At 38.6% G+C, this 24,701-nt stretch overlaps 1 protein-coding gene across 1 annotated transcript in view; it reads left to right on the forward strand.

Moving 5' to 3' along the window:
- Positions 1–24,701, forward strand: part of Klhl14 (kelch like family member 14) — a 92,538-nt gene that overhangs the window by 53,279 nt on the left and 14,558 nt on the right. The window contains exon 3 of the mRNA XM_027935690.2: positions 19,650–19,739. Coding sequence (XP_027791491.1) covers positions 19,650–19,739 — 90 coding nt within the window. The remainder of the gene's footprint in view (positions 1–19,649; positions 19,740–24,701) is intronic.

Raw genomic sequence — 24,701 nt, forward strand, 5'->3', positions numbered from 1 at the left:
TACAATGTTTGCTTCTTTACTTACAGAATTTAAATGAATTCAGTAAAAAGTGAAAGTTATGCTAATGCTACTAAAAACACATCATTCATAGACACATGCCTATGTTTTTATAAAATGTGAGAGACCACTTTAAGGAATAGGACTTTAGTCTGTTAACGTCTTCTCTAAAATGTTTATTTCTTAAAGCAACTTATCATTTAAAAACTGAATTTAATGATGTTTTACTCTTTCATAGAATTATTTTCTAGAACAAAACAAAACAAGATCATTTTCCCAACCACATACACAACAAATATAAAATGCCAAGTTTATATTGAAAGATGAATCAAAATTGCTTATAAACTAAAGGGCAGCAGTAAATTCAAACTCATTATATCTCTGCCATATAAATGCCATAGGACTTCTCTGCAGATCTCTCAAGATATTGAGAAACTAGCCTATTTAAAAAAATCCATCTTTAACAATATTAGCATAGGGTATCTCTGTTAAGTATATGTCCATATGAGTTTTTTTAAAAAAGAAAACAAACTATTTCATGTTGCTTTCAGAACTAAAATATGAAGTTCAAAAGCATATTGCTATGAATAGCTATAAAATAAAGAAAGATCTGGGACCGGCTCAAATATTTGGAATTACTTAGAAGAGTAAAGAAAATAATATTGACATTTTCCAAATCAGTATAATCTGCATCAAAAATAAACACCCGAGTTTTAAAAGATGTGCCTTTAATTTTTGCCTCACTGGGTGTAGTTTTCTTCTTTGTGGTTGTTGGCCTTGGAGCCCCATATCTGAGCATACTTGTGGATGCTTTTTCCAAGGGATGTGCAAAGAACAGTGCACACCATCTAGTGGCTCACTTCAAAATTGCAGCAAAGAAGTGAGTTTGAACAGGAAGTTCAACTAATGGGTGTCAATAGCCCTGGCAATTCACAGCTTTAGTCTTCCTTCAGCATTTGTCCAAGTGCCTGAGAAATGCTTAGGTGGTTGCCACGAATCCAAGGAGGAAGCCCTGGATTTAAGTATTCCACAGTTAAAATCCTATTTTACTTCAGTTATGTTTTTATAATTACTGTGCTTTAATGAGAACTTTTTAACTTTCCTGCTTAGTACCAGTGTTAATATTATTACTATAACACTTTGTTATATCACAAAATGAGCAACTTGAATGAAAGAGGAAACAGGTCCCACTGGTGATGATCAGCTAAGTGGCTTGCATCTTTAAATCATCATCACCAAAGCAGTGGTTGCCAGTCCATAAACTCCAAGGAAGCCATGCATCTAACACAAGAGTGGTCCTTAAGTCCATAGTCACAGGGCTCAGTCTCTATAAATTGAAAATAGGATGTCTGCTACATGTATTGGATTCACTATAACAATTTCAAATATAATTAATAAAAAGCATTACTAAATTACCCATCATTTATTTGTTATGTAATTTTCATCAATGAATATTAGTATATGGCTTTCATTCAGGAATGTACAAAAACGTGTTCATTTATATTTATACATGTGTATAAATTATATGAACAATGGAATTTAAGAAATACAGTGATCTTGTTTTCCACAATTCTACTTTGAGGAATTTGTCCTAAGGAAATAATCAATTTTCAAATGCATTCATTTTAGCATTGCTTATAGCATCAAAAATTTGGAATCTAACATGATGGACAGATATTAGTTTAGCCATGCAAAATAATAGCATACTATTATTAAAAAGTAAACATGAAGATTTCTATTTATTAAAATAAAAATAGTTTAACATATTAATAGGTAAAAAGAACCAATTACTAAAGCACATAAACCATAATCCATTTTATATATTTGTGAATAAGTGAAGAAAATACATGTAAGAGGATATATTTTATCCCAAGAGGAAGATATAATTTATTTTACCAAGCATAGTAAGAGAAAGAACGGTGTCAGGAACGACATCAGGTTATTGTCCTGAGCTAGTTGAAGGACGGGTGGACACTGCTGTAGGTGGAAAGGAGAGCATTTGGAGGAGACAGGCAGGGGTTTGTTAGAGAGCATGGTATGCAGGAGAACCCTACTTCACACATACCCCAGAGGAACTTGTATTGGCATTTGTGTAAGTCAAGTGGCTGGGAGATCACCCTAGTGCTGAGTGTGGATGGAGGTGAGGAAAGATTTAAGGTCAAGCCAAAGTTTATAAATGAAGAACACAAGGCACAACCAGTAAGGACTATGAACACGGCACAGCCAACCAGCTAGAAAGAGAATCAGGAGAGAACTGTGTCCTGGAAGGACACATTTAAAGGAACAATCTCCCATGCCAAATGTTTCAGGTCCTATGATATGAACACTGAAAAATGACACAAGGTCTAGCCACCAGAGGTTAACTTAAGGACACTTGTTTTGGTGGAATGATAAAACCAATAGCTTCATCAAAAAGGACTGCAATGAAATTGAAAGACAAAAAAAATTGGAAACTTTGAGCAAAGACAACTTTTGGAGGATGATTTATGTGAAGAGAAAGAGAAAAATGGGATAGGTAGGAAGAAGAGAATATTGATTCTAGAAATGTCCTTTTTTTAAGGTGAGCAGTATAACAGCATGCATCTCTGCTGATAAGAGACGTCTGATAAAGAGGGAAGAGTTAATGATGCAAGACATGATAAAATTGCTGGGGAAAAAAGTATCCTTGAGTAGTCGAGAAGAAATGGGAACTGGTGCACAATAGAGAGCTTGACTTTAGAATTAAGCATGGACAGTGCATCCATAAAAAACAGAAAGAAAAGCAGGACATGTATATTGATGCAGGTAATGTTGTGGGAATGAGACCGAGAGCCGGTGGGAGTTCTTTTCTGAATGTTTCTATTTTCTTAGTAGAATAAAAAACAAGGTTATTGGCTAAAAGCAAATCAGGAAGCAGATGTTAGAGAGTTGAGAAGAGAGAACAAAGTGTGCAATAGTCATTTAAGACAAAAGTGAGCAAACATTTTCCTATGAAGAGTAAGAGAGTCAATGTTTTTGATTTTGCAAGCCATTAGGTCTCCATTGTAACAATTCACCTCTGCTATTGTGGCACGAAAGCAGCCATAGACTGTATCCAAGCTGTTGGGTGTGATTGTATGCAAATAAAACTTTATTTATAAAAGCAGGTGGTGGGCCACCTGAGCCATGAGCCATAGTGTACTGTCACATAGCGATATCAATTTCTCCAGTCATATTCAGCCATGGAAACCGGAAACTGGAATGGGTTTGCATATAACCAAGATCTGGTTTTGTTAGACCTCTATGAAGAATGCAGAAAGGGACAAGAGACTGAAGTGTGTATGCTAGGAAATCATTTTAAATACAAACTATGAAGTCTCAAATAAGGAGGTAAATAAGGACACAAAGGGCATCAGATGTGAGTAATGGTATAAAGGAGACAGGCTGAATGAGTCTGGGCCTTGCTGTTAGACTTTGATGCTCAGATACTTCTCATGAGAAAAGAGGACAGTTGGTCAGCTATTTTATTGAAGAGTGAGTTTTGTCGGGTGATAATGCAAAGATGAGGCATCATTCTGCAAGATAGATAGAATGTCACTCTCCATTTCTCCACATGAAGGAAAGAAAATTCAAGAGAGTTGGATGTGGTATTTGAATCACCGTCTTGTTGACCCTAACATCTAGTTTCTTAGTTATTAACATTACTCCTTTTCCTCTTTCCTCAATTACATTAAATCTCCCTGCCTCTTCCCTCTCCTCAAATACTACATATACCCCTGGTTACATATTAGTTCATTTTTTTTTCTCATTCTCTTACCACCCTCCCATTTTCTTTGCCTCTTGGTCTTTATATGCAGCTGTTTTGCTGTTTTCTGAGCTGACACTTCAAGATATTGTTTTACACTCTTCCTATTTCGACCTCTGGAGCCCTTTCTCTCTTTTGCTAGATTTCTGAACTTTAAGATGATGGCTTTTTTTTATTTCAGTAGAAGCATACCCACGTGATGTAAGAACGTTAACAAGATCTAAGGACAGATCCTGTTCCTGAGGTTCACCTTTCACTCCCTTCCGGTCCTCTCTACTAAGAATAGCCAAGTGTTTCGCACTCAGGGGCCTCTGCTACCTTACCTCCCACTACTTTTCCACTTCACCTCCTATTGATCCCCAAACCTGCCTTACAGTCCTGCCCACAAAGCTGTCTTAACAGTCTGTGGCCTCCAAGCTCTGGTGCTCACAGGTGGCATTGACTGGAATGTCCTGAAGCCCTGTTTCCCCTCTATTTCTTCAAGGGCCCAATACAGAGGCCCACCTGTAAATATTATTTTCCAAGACAACTAAAAAAATCACTCATGTCATGTCTCATCTTTCTCTGTACATTGGAATTCTAGTGCATCAGTAATGACAGTCTATTTTGTATTAAATTTACATGAGCATGTTAATATTTCTTCCATTAGCTGTGGGCTCCTGATAGTCAGGGTCTATATATTTGTGTATATCCTTTTCTGTTCATATACAGCAGATAACAGATATCTGATATATTTCAGTTAAAAAAATATTAAATGAAATTCAGCTGGGCAACGTGGTGCACATCTGTTATCCCAGTGATTTGGGAGACTGAGGCTGGAGGATTGCAAGCTCAAGGCCAGCCTCAGCCACTTAGCAAAACTGTCTCAAAATTAAAACTAAAAAGTGCTGTGAATATAGCTCAGCACTCCTGGGTTCAATCCCCAGTACCCCCCTACACACACACACACACACACACACACTAAATCACTCATTCTTCTTTTGCATTTTGTGTTGGGAAGTGAATTTAAACTAACACTTTGAATGTCATCAACGTAACTGTTGAAAATTTGAGGACCTATCTCATGTCACTTCATCCTACCCACATGTCAAGATGCAATCAACTTCTAGGATGTTCTTGCCCCAATGAGCCAAAATTGCATTTTGTTCAGTTGTATATCAAATCCGTGCTTGAGCAATTGTATATTTTTATTAAGTAGTTAGTATCTTAACTGAAAGAGCTTTGTTTATTTGGGGATTTTTTTTTTTTGTCCCTTATAAAATTAAATGGTGCAGGAATCTTTGGTGGAGGAATTAGAGAAAGGGAACAAAAAAGCACTACCTTTTATACTTTGTCTGTAATGAGCCCTGTGCTTCACATAAGTTACCCAATTTAATTGGATTCTCACAATTACCCTGTGAGGTAGATATTATAATCAACATTTTACTGATGAAGAAAATCACAATTCTCAAACTCACATAGTTAAATGATACCAACCCTGGTCTGGGGCTGGATATGTAGTTCAATTTGGGTAGAGCATGTACTTAGCATTCACAAGGCCCTGGGTTCAATCCTTAGCATGCGTGCATACACACACACACACACACACACACACACACACACAAAATCTTCCATTTTAAAAAGCAAGATATATGTAAGTCTCCAAATCTCCAAAACTGAACTAAGTGGCTAACACTATGTACTTGATCAATTTATATTTCAACTTAACCAAATTGCTTCTTTATTTGAAATTTTAAAGTATTGGTTACAAAGAACATAAATCCAATTCAATAACTTAAATTATTGTGTCAAATTTAACAAATACTTATTAGGTATATATTTAATGCAAAGCCTTTTCCTAGGTATTAGAGATTCAGTGGTGAGCAATATAATCCTTGTCTTACCTATGCAGTTAACATACTAGTATGGAAATAGATGGTGCAAAAAATAAATCTCTGTAATTATGAGCATTGTCAAGTACTATTGAGAGCACCAAAGTAGGGTAAAGAAGTAAGAATGACATAGGACAACTTTTTAGATAGGATTTCAGAGGAGGCCTCCCTTTCTGGCAGAGAATTGGATGATGGGGGAAATTATGCAGATTTATGAATGATTTTCCATTCATAAATCTTTGCATGAGGCAGAGAGAACAGCAAGTGCCAGTTCCCTGAAAGTGAACCACACTGGGAATGTTGGAGGACGGCACAGAACCTAGCATGGCTGGAGCACCCTCAGCCAAGACAGTGGTACAGAAAGGTTGGAAAAGTATTCAGTGTTCAGACCATGTGATCCTCGCAGGCCATTTTGAAATCTTTAAAATATATTCCCAGGGTGATGAAGACTAAGGAAAGACTGAATGAAAGTGAATGTTATCCACTGAGTCAGGCTTCAGAGGGCCATGATGAGTACTTTTTGAAGACTAAGCCAAAGCAGAGAGACTTGGGAGGAGGCTATTGCAAGGGATAAAAGGAACTTACTGGGCCACGTGCTGAGAAGGACAGGGCAGCACTGGCCTTCGGATGCCTAAGAACCAAATTTTCAAAATGACATAGGATTCTGTCTCTGTAGGTCTCCTTTCTCCTCACAACATGAGCTCCTTCTCTGCTCAGATCTGCTTCTCTATTTCCATAAGCAGCTCTAGAACTTGTGTACAGAAAAGAAAGATCTCCCTTCAGCTCCAGTATGACAGTCCCTAGGCCCAGCTTGTCATGACACCATCTCTAGACCAGTCATTCACTGTATCCCCTTTTGTGCACATGGGCTTACTTTGTGACCCAGATAGTGGACTCTAATGGTCGCTAGAAGGGCCAACAGGGTAGAAAATGTTTGCATTTTCTTTCTTTTTTAAAAAAAAAAAAGATAAAGTAGAGGAGTCCATGAAGGCACAGAAGGATGTAATGGCTGGGAAGAGACTGAAGATGGTTCATTGCAGTCTGACTAAGCTAAGCCCCACAACCCTTCCTTTCTCTAGATTTCTTTGACACAGAGCTCTTACACTCTGCATTGTTAGTTCAAAATGATCTCACATATGTCTGTAGTGGTGTTTCAAGCAGAGTTCAAATTTCCTAAGGAAATAAAAATTTCCATGGTGTCAATTTCCCTCATCAATCATCTAGCACTTCTGGAGAGACACTATTGGTCACTGGTGCATTCTCAGGAGAGATGTGCACATTGATTCCAGCCAGAGGACACCTGGATCCCTGTTTCCCCAGCTAAAAGTGCTTCTGGGGAGTACAGAAGCCATTTTTTCAGCAATGTGTACATTCATAGTCCATTAAATGAGCTTCATATATAAGGCCAACAGAAAACAACCTGATTTTTTTTTTTTTTGCAAGTACTGACATTTCATACTCCCTCTATTAGGTGTCTCAACTGTCCCTGTGAGCTATACCTCAGAAAGTCCCCAGCCATTTGGGGTTGGTAAAGGAAAACTTTATTCCCTAAACATATTTGAAGTGTCTCTGGCTCCTATTGTATCCAGAAATCTCCAAGACCACTTTAGTTACCCACTAGGAGGACGAATGTGATCTTTCTGTAGTTGTACTCACAGTTATGATTTATTACAGCAACAAGATACAGCACAAAATCAACAAAGGTAAAAGGTGCATGGGGCTAAGCCCAGAAGAAAACTCAGCTCAAGTTTCAAAGACCCCTGTCCCAACGGGGCTACACAAGACATACCTGAATTTCTTCCAGTGTCAAATTGTAATATGTGAAAACCTATCTTCCAGGAAAGTTCACTAGAGACTCAGGTCCATGGGTTATTGGTCAAGTGGGCATCTTCTAGAACATGCCAAAACTCCAGACTCCCAGAAGAGAAGCAGGTGCTCAACATGAATCTCATTTGTTCAAACAGCCTGGGTTCAGAGAGCTATTCCTATCCGCTAAGGTAGGAGAATGTTCGTGAAATGAAAGTTCTCAGAAGCTAGCCAAAGTCCAACTTTGCTAGGAGGCCTTTCTTGGGAGACAGTGTCAATCCTGCTCTGTTAACTCTTTCCCACACAGCTGTGTTGACGTGCAGCTGAGCAAGGCTGACCTGCCCTGAATGATGTTAACAATCCTGAAGAGTCTGGTCCCACCAGGGATGGAGCTGGAGGAGGGAGACACAAAGGGAGGAAAGCCCTTATTTGCCTGGTGCTTTTAAAAACCTGTCTTTTTTGCTCTGCAGGAGATAAATGGCACAGAGCTGACTTTGCTTTGGGATGAGCTGACTTTATGGGTTCTGTTGTGAACTTCTTTCTGAACACTTCCCACTTCACCATGGGATACCTACTACATAGCTTCTATTAGGGTCTCCTTGACCTGGTACTTAACCTTCTTTGGTAGTGTGTAGAAGGTCCTCTTAAGACAACTGTGGCTAAGCAGGCTTCTAGAGAACAGGCTTAGCCCACAGAAGGCCCTGGGTACCATTACCCTGCCATATCCAAAAGCACAGGCCCATTTCAACCCCAGGTTCCCATCATACTACCACCATAGATGGCTCCCATCAGCCTCTTGCCCCCAGACCTCCTCCTCCTCCTGCTCCTCCTCCTCCTCCGCCTCTTCCTCATCCTCTTCTTTCTCCTCTTCCTCCTCCTCCTCCTCCTTTTCTTTTTCTTCTTCTTCTTCTTCTTCTTTTTTTTTTTTTTTTTTTTTTTTGGTATGGGGCATTGAATTCAGGGGCCTCGACCACTGAGTCACATCCCCAGCCCTTTTTTGTATTTTATTTAGCGACAGGATCTAAAGTTGCTTAGCACTTCACTTTTGCTTTTGCTGGCTTTGAACTCCAGACCTCTTCTTGCGCCTGCAGAGCTCCTGGAGGCATGGAAATACCTGGCCCAAGATTTCTTGGCTCCGTCTTGAGGTGGAGGATGGAAGGAGCATTCTCTGTTCCTCTAGTGGGTAGAAAATGCACAGGATTCCTACAACTTCATACAATGACTCAACCACTCTCTTAAGAAAAAAAATAAAAAGCTGGGTCAGTAATTGTCTGTCATATCATTGTATATATAAACTGAATACATATGGAGTGTGAACATACACACACACACACACCTGATCAAAACCAGTTTAGGGGCCGCTTTTAGCAAGTCCTGCATAGTAAACCTAGTATATACCTTCAGATCAACTTCAACATTAGGTTTCAGCCTAAATTCTAAGTCAGGAGAAGTACCAAATATTCATGTTCTCAAATCTATTCATAAACAAATATTACTTAATATTCAGTGGATGTCTAGTTATGCCAGTAAAAAAGCAATGCCAAAAAAAAGAATAGGAATGCATCATAGCACTCTGCATGTTTCTCTCTTCTGATTTGCACAGTTTTAGTTCTTCACTTTTTCCCAGCAAGAGAGACTGGAACTTTCTCAAAAGGCAGCTCTTGATGACTCTTGATGGCCAGGAAGAGTCCTGAGCTCTTCTCTTGAGATCATGGGCCACATTGGCATCTACCCTCTGTGTTACACGCTGTTGGCTTGGTGTAGCCTTGATCTCCTGGCCCACCTGCTTTATGGCTCATGGGGTATCCTTGACACATGCACACACCATGAAATGCCATCAGAGGCCTGGGTAACACACGTCCTTCTGAATCTCTGTAGCAAAGTATTTATTCTTTGAAGCCCAATAAATGCAGCAATGACACATTGAATCAACACAAGGAATTGTAATGAGGGTGACCTAAAAGAAACAAAGGTATTACAGTTCCAAGGATGCTGTCAACTACTTCCAGATAACCAGGTGGCTCCACATGTTGGGAGAGAATGAAGCCGTGTGGAGGCCATGACTGCTGGATTGTCCAAGAAGGGAGTGGTGCAGAAGGGATCTTGAGCAGGGGAGCTGGACAGATAGCTGCAGTAAGGACAGCATAGATAATAATGCGTCACTTTGATTTGTTCATTTTCCCCAAACACATTTTTTCTGGCCTTAATAAAGGTTGATATTTGTAATAATATGATCTCATATTGAGAATATTTAAAACATTGATCTAATTTTAAAAATTCATTATTAGAAAATAAGCTAATTAAAATTAAAAATAACATTATTCAGTCTAGTCCAAGCCCTGGCACATAGTAGGAGCTCAATTAATATTTGACGAAACAATATTACTTTTACTGATAATGATTTTGCTGATGTGAGACTCTGGGGGGGAGGAATCTCTCTTTAGCCTTATGATTTGGCTTAAGCCTACTTTATTCCTGGAGTTTTAGTTATTTCTTCTCTGGAGTATCTATTTCTCTTATCATACAGTGTTTTGTATTCTACTTATTTGTTCACATTTCTCTCTCTCTCTCTGTCTCTCTGTCTCTCTCTCTCTCTCTCTCTGCCCCTACCCCTCAGTCTCCTGTCTGCTCTACAGCACAGGAATGATATGCAATTAATCTTTACCATTCAGAGTTTAGCACAGTATATATTTTTGAATAAGATGATTGAATGAATGAGCTGATAAATGAATGATTCTTAAATGGACCTTTTGAAACCTCATGGATTTTCATGTGAACTGCTGATGTTCCCTTCCCAGTACTGAGCCTGTGTGATCAGCATCAGCAAACCCTTCTGTCCTCATTATATGGATGACACCCATTGCCTTCCCTCTGCCCTCAATCATCTGCGGCATCTTTCTGGCAATCATCTAAGAGAATTATAAACTATTTAACAATCATTTTTTCTATTATGTTGCTATGTGATCCATAGTGAAAATAATCCTTACTCTCTCTTGACCTTTGTCAAGGATTTTATTTTCAAACATTTAAATACTATCTGTTGCTCTAATACTCAATTTATTTAAGAAATCCACTATTCTTTAAATAATTCTTTTTTAGTGTAGAATGATGAAACTTCTACTTCCTACTTCTCCAGAAAGATATGACCAGCAAGACATTGTGCACTTGGGGCATGTGGGCAAAAACAATCTTGCAGGCACTAACATGTTCCTTCAACACGCCTCTGAAAATTCCTGTAAGAAACACACCACACTTCATAAAGCAGAAGAAAACTAAAACTCATCTTTGCAAGGGATTGAGCCTTCATTCCCAAAGATTTTGTGTGTGTGTATATATATATATATATATATATATATATATATATATATATATATATATATATATATTACTTTCCAAAGTTGAAATAAAACTATATTTGAATTGTTAGGATGAATCCAAAATAAAATTGATATTATAATAACGCAAATGTAATTTGTAAACATATTGATGAAAGTATTCTAATTAAAACAAAAGTAAGGCTTTGAAAATCAGCTCTGCTTAAATAGTTAATAGAAGTTCTATTTTAAGTCACCTTAGTCTAACTGGTTATTAGCACTTCCCCAATTTCAATGCTCAGAGCCAAAACTGTAAATCAACAAGGATTTATTGAAAACCTTTGCCCTTTGCACAATTAGGTGCTAGGAGAGGTCCTGAAAGAAATATATGTCCAGTCCCTGAAGAGTTTGCCAATCTCATTTTCTTAAAACTGACATTTGTGTTGCATAGGATGGCATCAATCCTTCTAGAAGCCACCCCTCTTTTCTTCCTTCACTTCCTCCCTCCTTCACATCAGCTGGCATTCGTCACATTTTCTGTACCTTCCAAAGAAGTAAATTCCACGCTCTTTCTTAGCTAGTGTTCACTTACATGTGCTAACATTTATTGATACATTAATATCTCTAATTATCATGAAAGGCATAAAAACTGAAGCTAGGACACAGTCTGGCCTCAAGGAGCTCATAGATTCTTTGGGGGTGACAAAAAAGAGACAGGTAATTTTAATATACTGTACCATCACTAGGCAAGTGATACAGTAAAGATCTGCACTCAATCTAATAGTTGCACAGAGCCAGGAGTAGAAAAGGAAACCTCACTGTCAGAAAGACCCTCTAAGGGTCTTAGATACAATTTTGAGCTATGAAAGAGGAATAAGCTGATTTGGTTCTCGCACCGCCTCCAAAGCCTAACACATGTGCACATTTTTTAGATTTGCAAATCTTAACCGCACTTAACCATGTCTTCGCTGTGAGAATATGGCTTCCTGTGTACAAAAGCAAATGGGGGGGAGGAGTTTACAAACTTTTAATTCAGGGAGTTCACAAATTCATCATTGCATTCAGACCATTCTCTTAAAGGGCTGAAGTTTCCAAATGAACTGTCCATAACAATCAAATCGTCCCTACATACACAATTTCCCACTTATTTGTAGTTTTCGGGTATGGTACATCCCAGAAAAAAAGTAGCAGAGTTTTTATGTGGATTACTTACTCAGTAATATCTATCAAGCACCTGCTAATGTATTAGATGTTTTATTATGTGTCTATTTCTATCTCCAGAAAAGTATTAGTCAAGTTGCTAGATCTTTGCGAAGAGATTAAATGATAGGATTAATCTAACTAGCAAAAATTTTAATGTTTATGTTTTTCAATTGCATTTACTATAAAATCGAATAAATTGTTGGGAAGGGAACCCCTCCAGGATTCTACGGCAAGGAATATTCATTCAGTATTATTAAATACATCTTTCTTTCAGGTTATATTTGTTTTCAACAGCATGTAATTGCTATTTGAATTTGCTTCAATGAGTAAATATCTCACAAATATATATTCTAACAAAACCATGCTTCCAAAATATCATTTATTTTTCCTGTTTAGATAACTCCCAAGAAAAGAATACCTTAAAAACAGAAATCATTTCATTATACATAAAATAAGTTATATCAAGAAATCAAAACCCAACAGAAAAATATACAGAATACAAATGGATTTTAAATGTATGGAAAGATGTTCAATCGGTACCATAATAAATGGACACAGATTTAAATTTTAACTATGAGACACCAACTGCTCATCTATCATGTTGGCAAAGATATAAATGTAAAAATGGAGTACAATGTGAGAAGGTCCGTGTGTTGTCAGTTTTGCTTTGCTGTGACTAAAATACCTGAAAAGAACAACTTAGAGGGGGAAAAGTTTATTTTGGGCTTCTGGTTTCTTGTCTCAGTGCACAGAGGTCTCTGTGCTCTCTGGCTTCATTGCTCTGAGCCTGAGGTGAGGCATAACATCATGGCGGAGGAACAGCAAAGGACAGCTATTCAACTCATGGAGGTCAGGAAGTAGAGAGAGAGGAGGTGCCAGAGACAAAATATAAATCCCCAAAGCAACTACTTCCTCAAGCAAGCCACACCTCACCTGCCTACAGTTTACCACCTAGTTGGTTTATTCAAATTAGTAATCCATAAAATGAATGAATCCACTAAGGTTACAGCTCTCATAATCTAGTCATTTTTACCTCTGAACATTCCTGAATGGCCTCACACATGAGCTTTCAGGGAACACTTCATCTCCAAGCCATAATGGTCCATCAAAATGTAAAATGCAACCGTTTTTGCCTGGCAATTTTCCTTGGAGGAATTCATCCTGCAGTAAACTCCTCTGTGTGTGTTGGGTGTCTACATACACACTAAACACAGGACTGTTCGTAATAGCATTCGCTTGCAGCCCAAATTCCTTCTCTGTATCCCTAATGTTCTTTCTTAGTCAATCTTCCATCATCTCTCAGCATGGAAGGTCTCTCTCTTTCACTCCTTCATTATGAAGAGTAGTCAGAATGATGTTTCTAAAACACAAGTCAGATCATGCTGACCTGCTGCTTGCACCCCTCCAGTGTCTATCTAACACCCTTGGAATAAAATGCACACCACTTTTTATAAGACCCCCTCGGCAGCCTCTGTCTGAGCTCTGGCCTCAGCTGCTGCCTGACTGGCCCTTGCCCTTGGTGTTCCCCACACACAGGTTTTTTCCTCTGCTTCTCCAACACAGCTGACTCATCCCGACTTCTGCACTCTGCCTGGATTCTCTCCCCTTATTTTTTAACACATGACTCCATCTCACTCTCCAAATTCTACCTTAATTATCACTCCACAGTAGTGTCTTCCCAGACCATTCCAACTGGATCAGCAACCAGAGACTTACCCTCTAGCCCACTGTCCCACCCAGTTTCTCTTCATGCCATCTGACTGTGTTCCTCTTCACTCTTTTCATTGCTTGTGTTCTTCTCTCTCCCTATAATGTAGGGATAAAAGCTCTAGGAAAGAAGGAACATTATCTGCTTTGTTCCCTGCTACATTATCAGCAACCTGAAAACTGTTTACACATAATGAGTCTTTGGTCAAATGTTTGTTGAATAAATTCATAAATGGCCATCAGAAAGGAAAGGAATAAATTACAGGACACACATCAAACAGAACACTGCAGACATTTAAAATAATGCAGCTGAAGACAGTGCCAGTGTTATCTTCTGATCATTCCCTCCCACATCACACTGATCCACCCATGACCTCCCTCCTAGAGCTCTGCTCAGACACCTCTGCTCCTGGTCCTGCTGAGCTGAAGTCATTCCCAACCTGTGTCTCAAGACCTCTGCCTTGGCGATACCTGCACCTGCACCTGCCTGGCTCCCTTCCTCATTTGAGTCACTCCTCTACTCTAAAGTCACCCATCAGAAAGGCCTCTCCAGCCACCATCAGAGCTCCCTGCCCTTGTCACTTTTTCTTCCAGACCCTAATTGACTTGTCTTTGTTGCACTTGTCATTTGAAACAAAAGGGCCTATTTTATTTGTGTATAAATGCGCCTGCTCTGACTTGATGCTCCTAGATATTGTTCCCAGGACCTCTCAGCAGGTACAGCCTTTCCTGGCATGGAGTAGCCACAGAACACATTTGATTAATGGGGAATAAATGAATATATTCTTTAGTGCAAAAGTGCAAGATACTGAACAATGCATCTATATAGTATGTTGCTACCATCTGTTCTAAAGAAAATGGCAGTGATGGCCTCTAAGGGAGAAGAGTGACAGATTAAGGGTCAGGAATAGGAGAGGAACTTACTGGTGCTGAATATATCCTCCTTTTTTTTTTAGATTGTATTTTACCATGGGTGTTTAATCACTTTTCCAAAAATATTAAGAAACATGTCATTTTGGATAGTTTTGCAAGTTTATGTATTTGAGTCCAAAAGGAAATGAAGATCTCTATAACTGTTGCATTGAAATGACAAACATTCAATAACCATTGAATGGGCAGTCCTATACACTTGACATTGCCCTACACAATCTCTTGTTTGGATTCTCATGAATATGTGTGCATTCTCGTGAAAATGCGTGCATACATGGGAAGGGTACCTAGGCTTTCTGTTGCAAGAGAGAAAACAAGGGAGGAGACAGAGCAGTGTTGATCCTCAGTAGAGTAAGACCTTCATAATACAAACAAGCCCTCTGGGCCTTTTCTATGCCAGGAAAAAGACCTCTATGCCCCTGATATTCATGAATCTAATTGTAAGATTGAAATGGGGACTTCCGATTTAAAAAATAATAAGAATAACCTTCTGCCGATAGACTCTTTACCCAACCTTTACTGGCTGATTTGCTAAGTGTTTTTCTGACTCCATCAAACAAATGTACACTATTTTAAGAATGTCAACTATTTAAATACCCAGATTTACAGAAAACAAATTTAAAGCAGTGTCTACTTGCTTTACTTAAGGATTTCTTCAAATATCAAACTAATAAACACATTTAAAATATGATTCAGTATAAAAATTATATACAAATTTCAGGAATACCATCATTGAACACTCAGGTACTCAGTAATTACTTATTGGTTGGATGAACATACCTATTGAAAATCAGTAGAGTGAAATGAATAAGAGCGTGGGTTGGGGTCCTGATATTCCCGTGTTTGGATTCAATCTCTGCCATTCATTAGCTGAATATGACCTTCAACAAGTGAATTAACCTCTCAAGGCCTCAGTATTTCTTATAGATATAAAATGGATGAGTAATGCCTGCTTCATAGCTATTTGTATTAAAGGAAATATGCATGCAAACATAGGTAGATTTATATCAATATATTTTATCATAATAATATTTTATCAGGTATTATATTGTGAATTTTCCCATTCACTTAATTTTTGCCTGAGTGCAAGCAAATGAATAGCATGAACCAAACATGTGTGTTGTTATATTTTTACAGACATAATATAGGTATATATATATAAGTATAATGACTTAATTTACACATACATGGCACATAGTAAATGCTTGGTAATAGTGGTTATTATTGTGAAAAGCAACATATAGCACTCTGACAGTCTGACTATGTTCACATCCACAGAGAAAGATTTTGTGCATAACCTTCTAAGACATTTTATTGCACTGGTAGAGGTGTAGGTTAAAACTCTGAAATGTTTATGGCTAAAATTAACAATTCACAGGTATATGAGCTAATTGTAGCTGAGATTTGGCTTGTAGCAGTTGCTACCCTAGATTTCATGTGTGGTGATGATAAGTCATACTGCAAAGTAAATAGTATGATTTATCCTTGCTCCAAGTTTATTATTCTATAACATCATCTGCTTCCTACCTTCTTAACTAAAAATATTCAATGTGCATACTTCATTTCAATCCCCAGACCAGAGTAGATCAGGTGTTTAGAGCTAGAAAGGTAAAAAAAAAAAAAAGTACAGACTGTTTCAAATTTAGAGACTAAATGAAAGGGCTCCATCAGATGACCAAAGTATATTTTGGGGTTTTGGGTGGGGGGGTTCTTTTCTTTTTTTTTTCTTTTCAATTTTGTGGCTCCCCCCACCTCTTTCCTTCTGGGACTACTAGTCTGTTTATAGTAAAGTTGGGAAATCTCACAAAGGGCCTTATAAACATGTGTTATTAGATTTTAAATCTGATTTGAAAGTGCCTCTCTCCTACTCCCTCTGAGTAAAGTGACCTTTTTAAATGGAGGGAAGTGGCTTTAGATGACAGTCATGATAAATGCGGTCATGTTCACTCAATAAAATAAGGCCCAGTGCATTTGAGGATAAATCAGTGAAATGTACAGCCCCACCTGTCTGTCTCCATCATTCATTTCCACTGTCACTTTCACAGTGGCTGATGGATCACAGTTGCTGTAAAATTAGACAGCCTTTAATCTCATTTCATCCTGATTAGCTTCTCTTTCCCCTTTCCCTCTAACTCACTGACTGACACGCTAAAAACTCACGCTGGGCTGTATAGGAACGTGGAGTACAAACCTCCTCCTTGTGAAGGCAAAGCAGGTGTCCACCTCTAGAGAAATCTGGAAAGGAGCCGGGATGTGTTTGGTGTTATTTAAAGCAGAATCAATAAGTTCAGTACCCAGTGCCTCTTAAAACAGATTGTTTGCTCTTGCTTACTGCCCTATTTGGCTTTCTGTTTAATCAGAAGTCAAAGAAATTAGGTCTTTTGCAAAATTCAAACATTGATTGAATATAGATTTTTCCCTCCCTAATAAATTTGGGAGGATTTTACATTGAAAATAATTTCAAAGAGTTCTTTGTGTATATGTATAGCCTTTCACTTCATGATAATAATTCAGAAAAGGCAATTCAAGAATGAGAATATTGAAAATGTTTAATCAAAAAATAAAGTATACAAGCTTTTAAAACAAGAGTAAATGTATGTAGAATAAATGAAAATACCTTCAAGTGGTCTTTATATTATGACTTCAAAAACCTTCTTTCCTCTTATTTTGAAGAGTTGAGTAGTTAGCTTAATACAATAGTTTCATTTGTTTGCATAAAACATAACAATAGAGGTAATGAAATGAGAAAGAGGCTTAAATATAAATCATGTATTATTTCCTTCACTTAATTTCTGCTTGCCTGAATGGGAGCAAATAAATGACAAGAAAGAAACATAATTGTTGTTATAATTTCGGAGATTGTACTATATTACAAAGCTGGACTTGTAGTTAAGAAGGAGGAAATACAATTTTTCCTTATTTTTAAGATTTGTGCATTGAACTTAGCAAAAGTTTAAAATAAACATATGAAGTGTGGTGGTCATAGAATAAGTAGGTTTTGGCTGATGGCCTCCATTCCTGCACTGTCAAAAATGACAATGCTTGGGGCTGGGGATGTGGCTCAAGCAGTAGCCCGCTCGCCTGGCATGCACGGGACACTGGGTTAGATCCTCAGCACCACATAAAAATGAAAATAAAGAAATCGTGTTCACCGAAAACTAAAAAATAAATATTAAAAAAAATTCTCTCTCTCTCTCTTTAAAAAAAAATGACAATGCTGTAAGTTCACACTGACCAGAGGACATTTAGCACAAGCCACTTGCAATATAACACAGAACAAAATTTTGATTTTGTGTATTTTGTACCAGATCATAATTCAAACATCAGTGAGTTAACTTAAAAAAAAAAAGTCTTTAAAACACACCACACCTTAGTTACACAATAAATCCAGAAAAAACTCTGCCCCTATGAATTCTGAGTGGTGAAGCCAACAGGATCCACACAGTTAAAAGCATTTTCCAAAGAGACAAACTGAGGATTGAGGGGCTCAGGACATTCCTAGGACTCTAAGTCCACTGACCCTAATTCATGGACCACTCAAACCTCCATACACCCAATATCTACACCATCTTCTCCCCAAATGGGGGTTTCAAACACCAACACCTTCTCCCCCATGGAAATAACTTCACAAAACAATGAATATTTGAAGTTAAAAATGCATTAATGAATTAATCAAAACTCCTCCAATCCTTTGGCAAGAACCTTAAATGATCCAATTTACTCTCCGAGTTACAGTTCTCAAAGCTATACCAATTCCTCCTTTTTTTTTTTTATTTACATACCTTATCCAGTATAAGCAATTTCTGAGGAAAATAAAAGATAATAAAAACAAAATGAAATGAGAGATATATATCACCCAAAATAAGTCAGGTGTGAGATAGGTTCCATCTCTCTCTCTCTTTCCTCCTCTCTCTCCCTTTCTGCATTGGCAAAAGAGCACAGAATAAGAGTTGGCTGGGACTCATATTGATTTCCCACTGCACTGATTTCTTAAGTGCTCTGTTGATCCGTGTCAAGCAATAAGTTCCCTGCCTGAACATGCACATCACCTCCCCATTTGTCCTCACCAGATTTAAGGTGCCCATATGATGAGCTGAACAAGGACATCATTTTTCCTACTGGTGTCACTGGGCCCCAACCACTGCAAGTGATATGATAACTAAGGCTGTATAGGTTTACATTTACCCTATGATATTAGGCTAGCAGAGACCAAAACTGAACGGCACAAAAGGTGACAGGGGCAAACTCTTCTGTATGTTGTGACTTCCCAAAGGCGATGCAAATGAGAGCAAACACAGAAAAACCTGCTTTCGTGGGTTTCTCATTAATGCCCCCTCCTCTTACCCACTGCAGTAGGGCAGGGAGAGGTGAGGAGAAGGTATATTTGTGATGTTCCTGACAGTTTTCGTCTTTGTTACAGAAGAGCTCCTATGCAGATAGATAGAAAATGTGTGATTGTGCTGCTAATGACATTGTACAGGAAATTAAGCGTATACATTTGGAGGAGGCATTAAATCAGCAGGACCTTAATTTAAAAACTGAAAACTGTATGGAAATTCAGCTTGCTCATTGCTGTGGAATAGAGAGCTACCAAGCACCCCGAGTCTGTTTATGGAAAGATTGCCAGCAAGCCAACTTTGGGCAAAGCAACTTAGTGACTCCAAGTGTATTCAGCATTACTTCTTCCAAGAAGTAACTGCCAGCCCTGACCATTTGGGAGTGTCAGTCATTGTTTGAGAATGTCATCCCCAGCATCAGGCAGGTGGGGAGGACTTAAGAATCCAAAACAGCATGACAGGTTGTTCTTGACTGATTTGTGAATAACATTATGTAAAATTAATCAAAATGGGTTGGGTTTGAAACTGCTTGGAACACATCACTAAGCCAGTGTTTGGGGATGGCTGGATTGGTGGGTAGCCGTTCTGCTACTTATGCTGTTTTCTTCCTTCTGACTGAGTCGCACGTTTTATGCACCTCAGGTAAGTAAATAACTGGTGAGCCAAGGTATGAGGTCCTAAGATGGAAAAAATTATACAATCTCTTTTCTCTTAATTCCAGTTATGCCATACAACAGTGCCCATCACTGCGTTGTGGAGGTAGAAAACTTCTTGTTCGTGTTGGGTGGAGAGGATCAATGGAATCCGAATGGTAATTATTGAATAACTTTAATTGTAGCTACTTGTGTTAGTCAGCATTGTGTTACTAAAACAAAATACCTGAAGCAACTAACTTTAAAGAGCAAAGGATTATTTAGCTCACAGTTGTGAAGTCCAAAGACATTGTCTGAGTCTGGTGAGGGCAGTAGATGGGACACATCTTGACAGGAGTGCATGTAAAAGCCAATCATGATTGTAGGCAAAGAGAGAGAAGACAGGCAGTGTTTCCATAATCCCTTTTGGAGACATGTTCCAGTGAACCAAGGATCTCCCCAAAGGCCCCACATTCTAAAGGTTCCTTTACCTCCCAGTAGCACTATCCTGGGGACTAAGACTTCATCATATGGACCTTTGAGGGACACATAATCCAAACCCTATCAATGCTCAACAAGTATGTTTTCACTGAAGGCATTAGTAGGGATCCATTTTGTAATTGGTGTGGGAAATGCATTTCCATGCAACAGGCACAAATAAAGTAGTCAGGAAATTTGGCTGACAATGGGAGGGAAGGCCCATCAACCTCACTGAGGGCTTATGTAGTGGAACACTCACTCTTTGCCTGGGAATTTGGCTTCACAGTGATCCCCAGCCCCTCTCCTTATCCAATACCACAAGCCCAAGTACAACTAACTCCCCAGAGAACAGTAACAAGCTGCAGCTGCTAAAAATCCTCACCACCCTCTCCTCCACTTTCCTCCCATTTTATTGAAATGACAATGCAGCATCATCTACAGTTGCATCCATTTAGCTGAAGTTATTTTGCAGCAGGTACAAGTGAAGATCCATTCTGCCGGCTGTTCCCTATGCAAGTCTTCTTCCATAGGTTTTCCCCACCATCCTCCCTTGGATGTGATTACTTCATAAATGTACCACAAAGAGAAACTAAACCTTTTGACACACTTCCCAAGCCAAACACAAGGAGAACACTGTGCCTTGCAGAATATGCAAAATTATCAAGGTATTTTTGGAAAGCTTGCACATGGAGGAGGAGTTGCAGTTGTAGCCTTCTGTGTAACAGAGATAATTATGACTGAGAAACCATAAAACAGCTTGCAGGTACACATTTTTACTTTTAAACCCCAGAGCATCTAGCTGAAATTACATATACTGCGTGTATTTTATTGTGAATGCTCTTTCAGCATCTGCACCGAGGCAAATTACAGAAAAATTGTTACATCTGTTTGCTCTAGAAGATCCTACAGGGAAACCATCTAGGCCACCCACCAAAAACATTTCTTTTAAGAAAGGGGAGGAACATTTTTTTCCAGACCTGAAGTCTTGTTGTGTCTCAGTGTTGGAAAGGAGATAGCTCCTGGGCTTTCATGAGAAACAGATTTAGAACAAGAGCAAAAATGATACTTCACATTACTCCTTGAACTTACCTTTGTAGTGATGGATTTGATATGTTACCAGAAGACCTTGACTTACATACAATCCACAGTAAATTCACCTACGTAGCCTTCCTCAGTGAGAGAATTCAATGGAGGTAAACACAGTGCACAACCATTGGATTAATCTAAGCAAAGAACCTGCAGAATGTTCTTTTGGAAGGTCAAATTAAAATTAAAACATGACCAAAAAAGGCTGGAAAATCCTAATTCATAGTACTCTCTCAGCCCACCTCTCTTCCCCTATGGGTTAGGCCTATGTTTCCCAGTTTTTTATGCCACAACTCAGTTTTCACAAAGCATTCTGAACCTCCCATTCCTATAAGTCACCCCTTAGCAACTCAGAGAATCTCCTCCCTGGGTTTAGACACACACACACACACACACACACACACACACAGCCCTTAACTGCTTGCTGTTTGAACTTCAGATCAAAAAAACACAGTCGAGAGAACTGGGTGGAGGATGGAGAGAGCTTAAAGGACATATTCCTCCCTCTAGTCTAGAGGATCAAGATTTTACCTCTGAACTAATTTGGACTCCTCATAAAACTATGACATTGGATTACCCCAAATTTCTTCCACCCTACCCAGAGAGAAATAGCAACTGGGTTTAAAGCCCTGCGTGAAGGTGCTATGAGAAAAGGCTACCTGAACTCCAAACGGCATTGACTTCAAGGATGCCACTCCCCATTGACACTCAGCATGCACCATGTGGAGACTCACATGACAAATTGTCATCAGACCAACATGCTGAAGCATCAGACTAAAGGGCTGAGGCGTTGTGTGCTTTTGAAAATTATTACCAATGCTAATCATGTGACTAACTGCCTCTTCTCTTTGTTTTAGCCACTAAGAAGCTCAGAATTAAATCTTAGTAAAGCTATAATTACTACATTTTAATTTTACGGTTAGTTTCAATAGAAGCCTGGCAGCTCTCTCTCTCTCTTTCTGTAAGATCCCTTTTAGAATTTTGGAAGCTTCCACATGGAAGGCTGAGCGGCTGAGTCATTCTGTCCCTGACTTATTGGGCACACGGTGTCATTTTGCATAGATCTGAGCAAAGGTTGATGAGCCACTGGCTTGGGCTCCAAATTAGAAGAAAATTGGTTGCACCTGCAGCAAGTAGGCAGTCTTATGTATCCTGGGTCATAGATAGTCATTGGCTAGTGTCTTCCCCAGGTGGAGGATGAGGGCAGAAGTTGAGGCAGCCTGTTCAGCTGAAGGAGGAGCTTGACCATTAGCAGCCTAGGAAATGGTGCATCTCTTTGATAAAAGGGATCTGGCTGGACACCAACACCATCCATCACAATCTCATAAACGTTTTCCAAGTAGCTTCATATTCCATTCATCTGGTCAATGATAGCAGACTTCTTTAATATTAGTAGTAATATTTATTGAGTAATTGTTATTTTAGCCAGAAACTTTGCTAAGCACTTACCTACACTGTTTCACTTAATCATCACAACCATATTGTGAGCCATGTTCTATGAGCAAGGTTTACCATGAGGACACTAAGCCTCAAGAGACTAGACACTGGTCACGACACCACTTACAAGAAGCTGAACTGATTCCAAAGTAGGTAAGACACCAGAGCCTTAATCTCTAAGTCTGCTAGTCAGTAATGCTGTCCGGTGACACAACATCACTGCATTATACTGCCTGTAACATAATCAAAATCTATTCATGTGCTCAACCACAATAGAAACAATTGTGTTTTTGCTATTTCTCTTGTAAAATTAAATCTCTATTATATCACAATGGGAAGTGGCTTTTACTCACTCACAAAGAACTCTTCATCATTCCACATTTAGAAAACTATGAAAGAACTCAAGTATCTCAAAAATACGAAATTTTCATATTCTAATACTTCATGCAATTAATACTAGATCTTATGAAGAATAGCAATCCTTTGATCACATGTAAATGTGCTTTAGGAAGTGTAATAGAAAATTTCAAATCCATGGCTTCAAATACTACATTTGTGTGCCTCCAAAGATAAAATCATCTCAAGTTAAACTTTAGTTCTTGTGAAAAAGGTGCCTGAAATGAAATATCCTTGAATGAAATACAAAATTCTAAATTTCAATACATGCTCATAAAACACAAATGCATGCTCTTCAAACATAGTTTTACTTCTTGAGGGTCTGGATTATAAGACCAAAATTTGAAGTCAGAAAATAAAAATTGGTTACTGGAAATATAAACAGGACACATATATAATCTTTCTACCAGGTAGAGTATAAATACTAACTCCCATCAACTTCCTTCATATCATTAGTGATAGTATTGCATTTGATATTTTAATGAATATGTATATATTCTATCGATGCCTTAATCTACATTTGTCACTTGCTGATAACCACCTCCCAAACCAACAACTCACAGAAAATTCCTTTCCTTCCCACTTCCTTCCCTTGGACCACTGACGATGAACTGCCACCCCTTACCCATTTATCACTTCATTCAAGGGCTAGTCAATAATGGTGTCTGGTGATAGGGCATCACCCAAAAAGAGAAGTGCTGGAAGAGTTGGAGAGAAAGTGAAAAAGCAAAATAATAATAATTAAAATAATTCAAAATTCCATTGTGTATTCACCACTCTTAAGCTGCTGGAAGAGTCTTAACAGTAAGTCACAGGGGAGGAGAGAAAAACTCCATTGTCTCTCTGGTTCCTCACTCCACCACCATCATTCCTTTTAAGGTTCATCATCCTCTCTACTCCTTTGCCACTTCTGGAATGCCACCATTATTTTTATCTTCCTAGTCCTCTATCCTTGACTCTCTTTAATACCATGTACTGTGCCTCTGGAAACTCTTTTCTTATCACAATTCCATATCCCACCAGGCCCTGCTACACCTTTTCTCTAAGCCAAGGCCACTACCTATTACAACCAGAAATGAACACTGCCTGTTTCTATCTCTGCTGCTCAGCACATGAAGGTACTTCTGTATCCCATTGCCAGAGGAGATAGATGTCTTCTTTCAAAGGGACATTCTAAACCAAACTTCAGAGAGAAACATTCTGCATTCCTTAACCTTGGAACTTGAGTATCAAGGATGAAATTTTTCTATAATTATTGCAAATTTCACAAAAACTTACACTTAAGCCTACTCTAGACATAAATCCTCCTTACTTTGGAGCCTCCCCAGTGTTTTAAGTTTTCTGGACCCCCCTGGTGTTCTCATCTCTTTGTGTACCTCACCAGAAAAAAAAAAACTCAATTTATTACCCAACCTGACCATTCACTCTTTCACATGATATCTGGAACTCCTAATCTCACATTAGCCAAAGGTCTATACTCCTTAAACACTTCTCTGAATGTTTTTTTCTATTTCCTTTCTACTCAAAACCAGGCTATCATCTGAGAGTACTGCTTTCCTAGCCTGTCTAGTGTTTGTTTCTTTTCCCCACATACTTCATATTATTGGAGCAGGTGGCTTCTCTCCTTCCTCTCCTTTGCCGCTCCCACATATTGAAAATCATATGCACTTTAAAGGAGATCTTTAGATTATACCCCCTGCTGCCCCTTTTATGTGGCAGCTATCCACTGCTTCCCTGGTAAT

This window comes from Marmota flaviventris, chromosome 16 (genome assembly GCF_047511675.1).
Source record: "Marmota flaviventris isolate mMarFla1 chromosome 16, mMarFla1.hap1, whole genome shotgun sequence".
Lineage (NCBI taxonomy): Eukaryota > Metazoa > Chordata > Mammalia > Rodentia > Sciuridae > Marmota > Marmota flaviventris.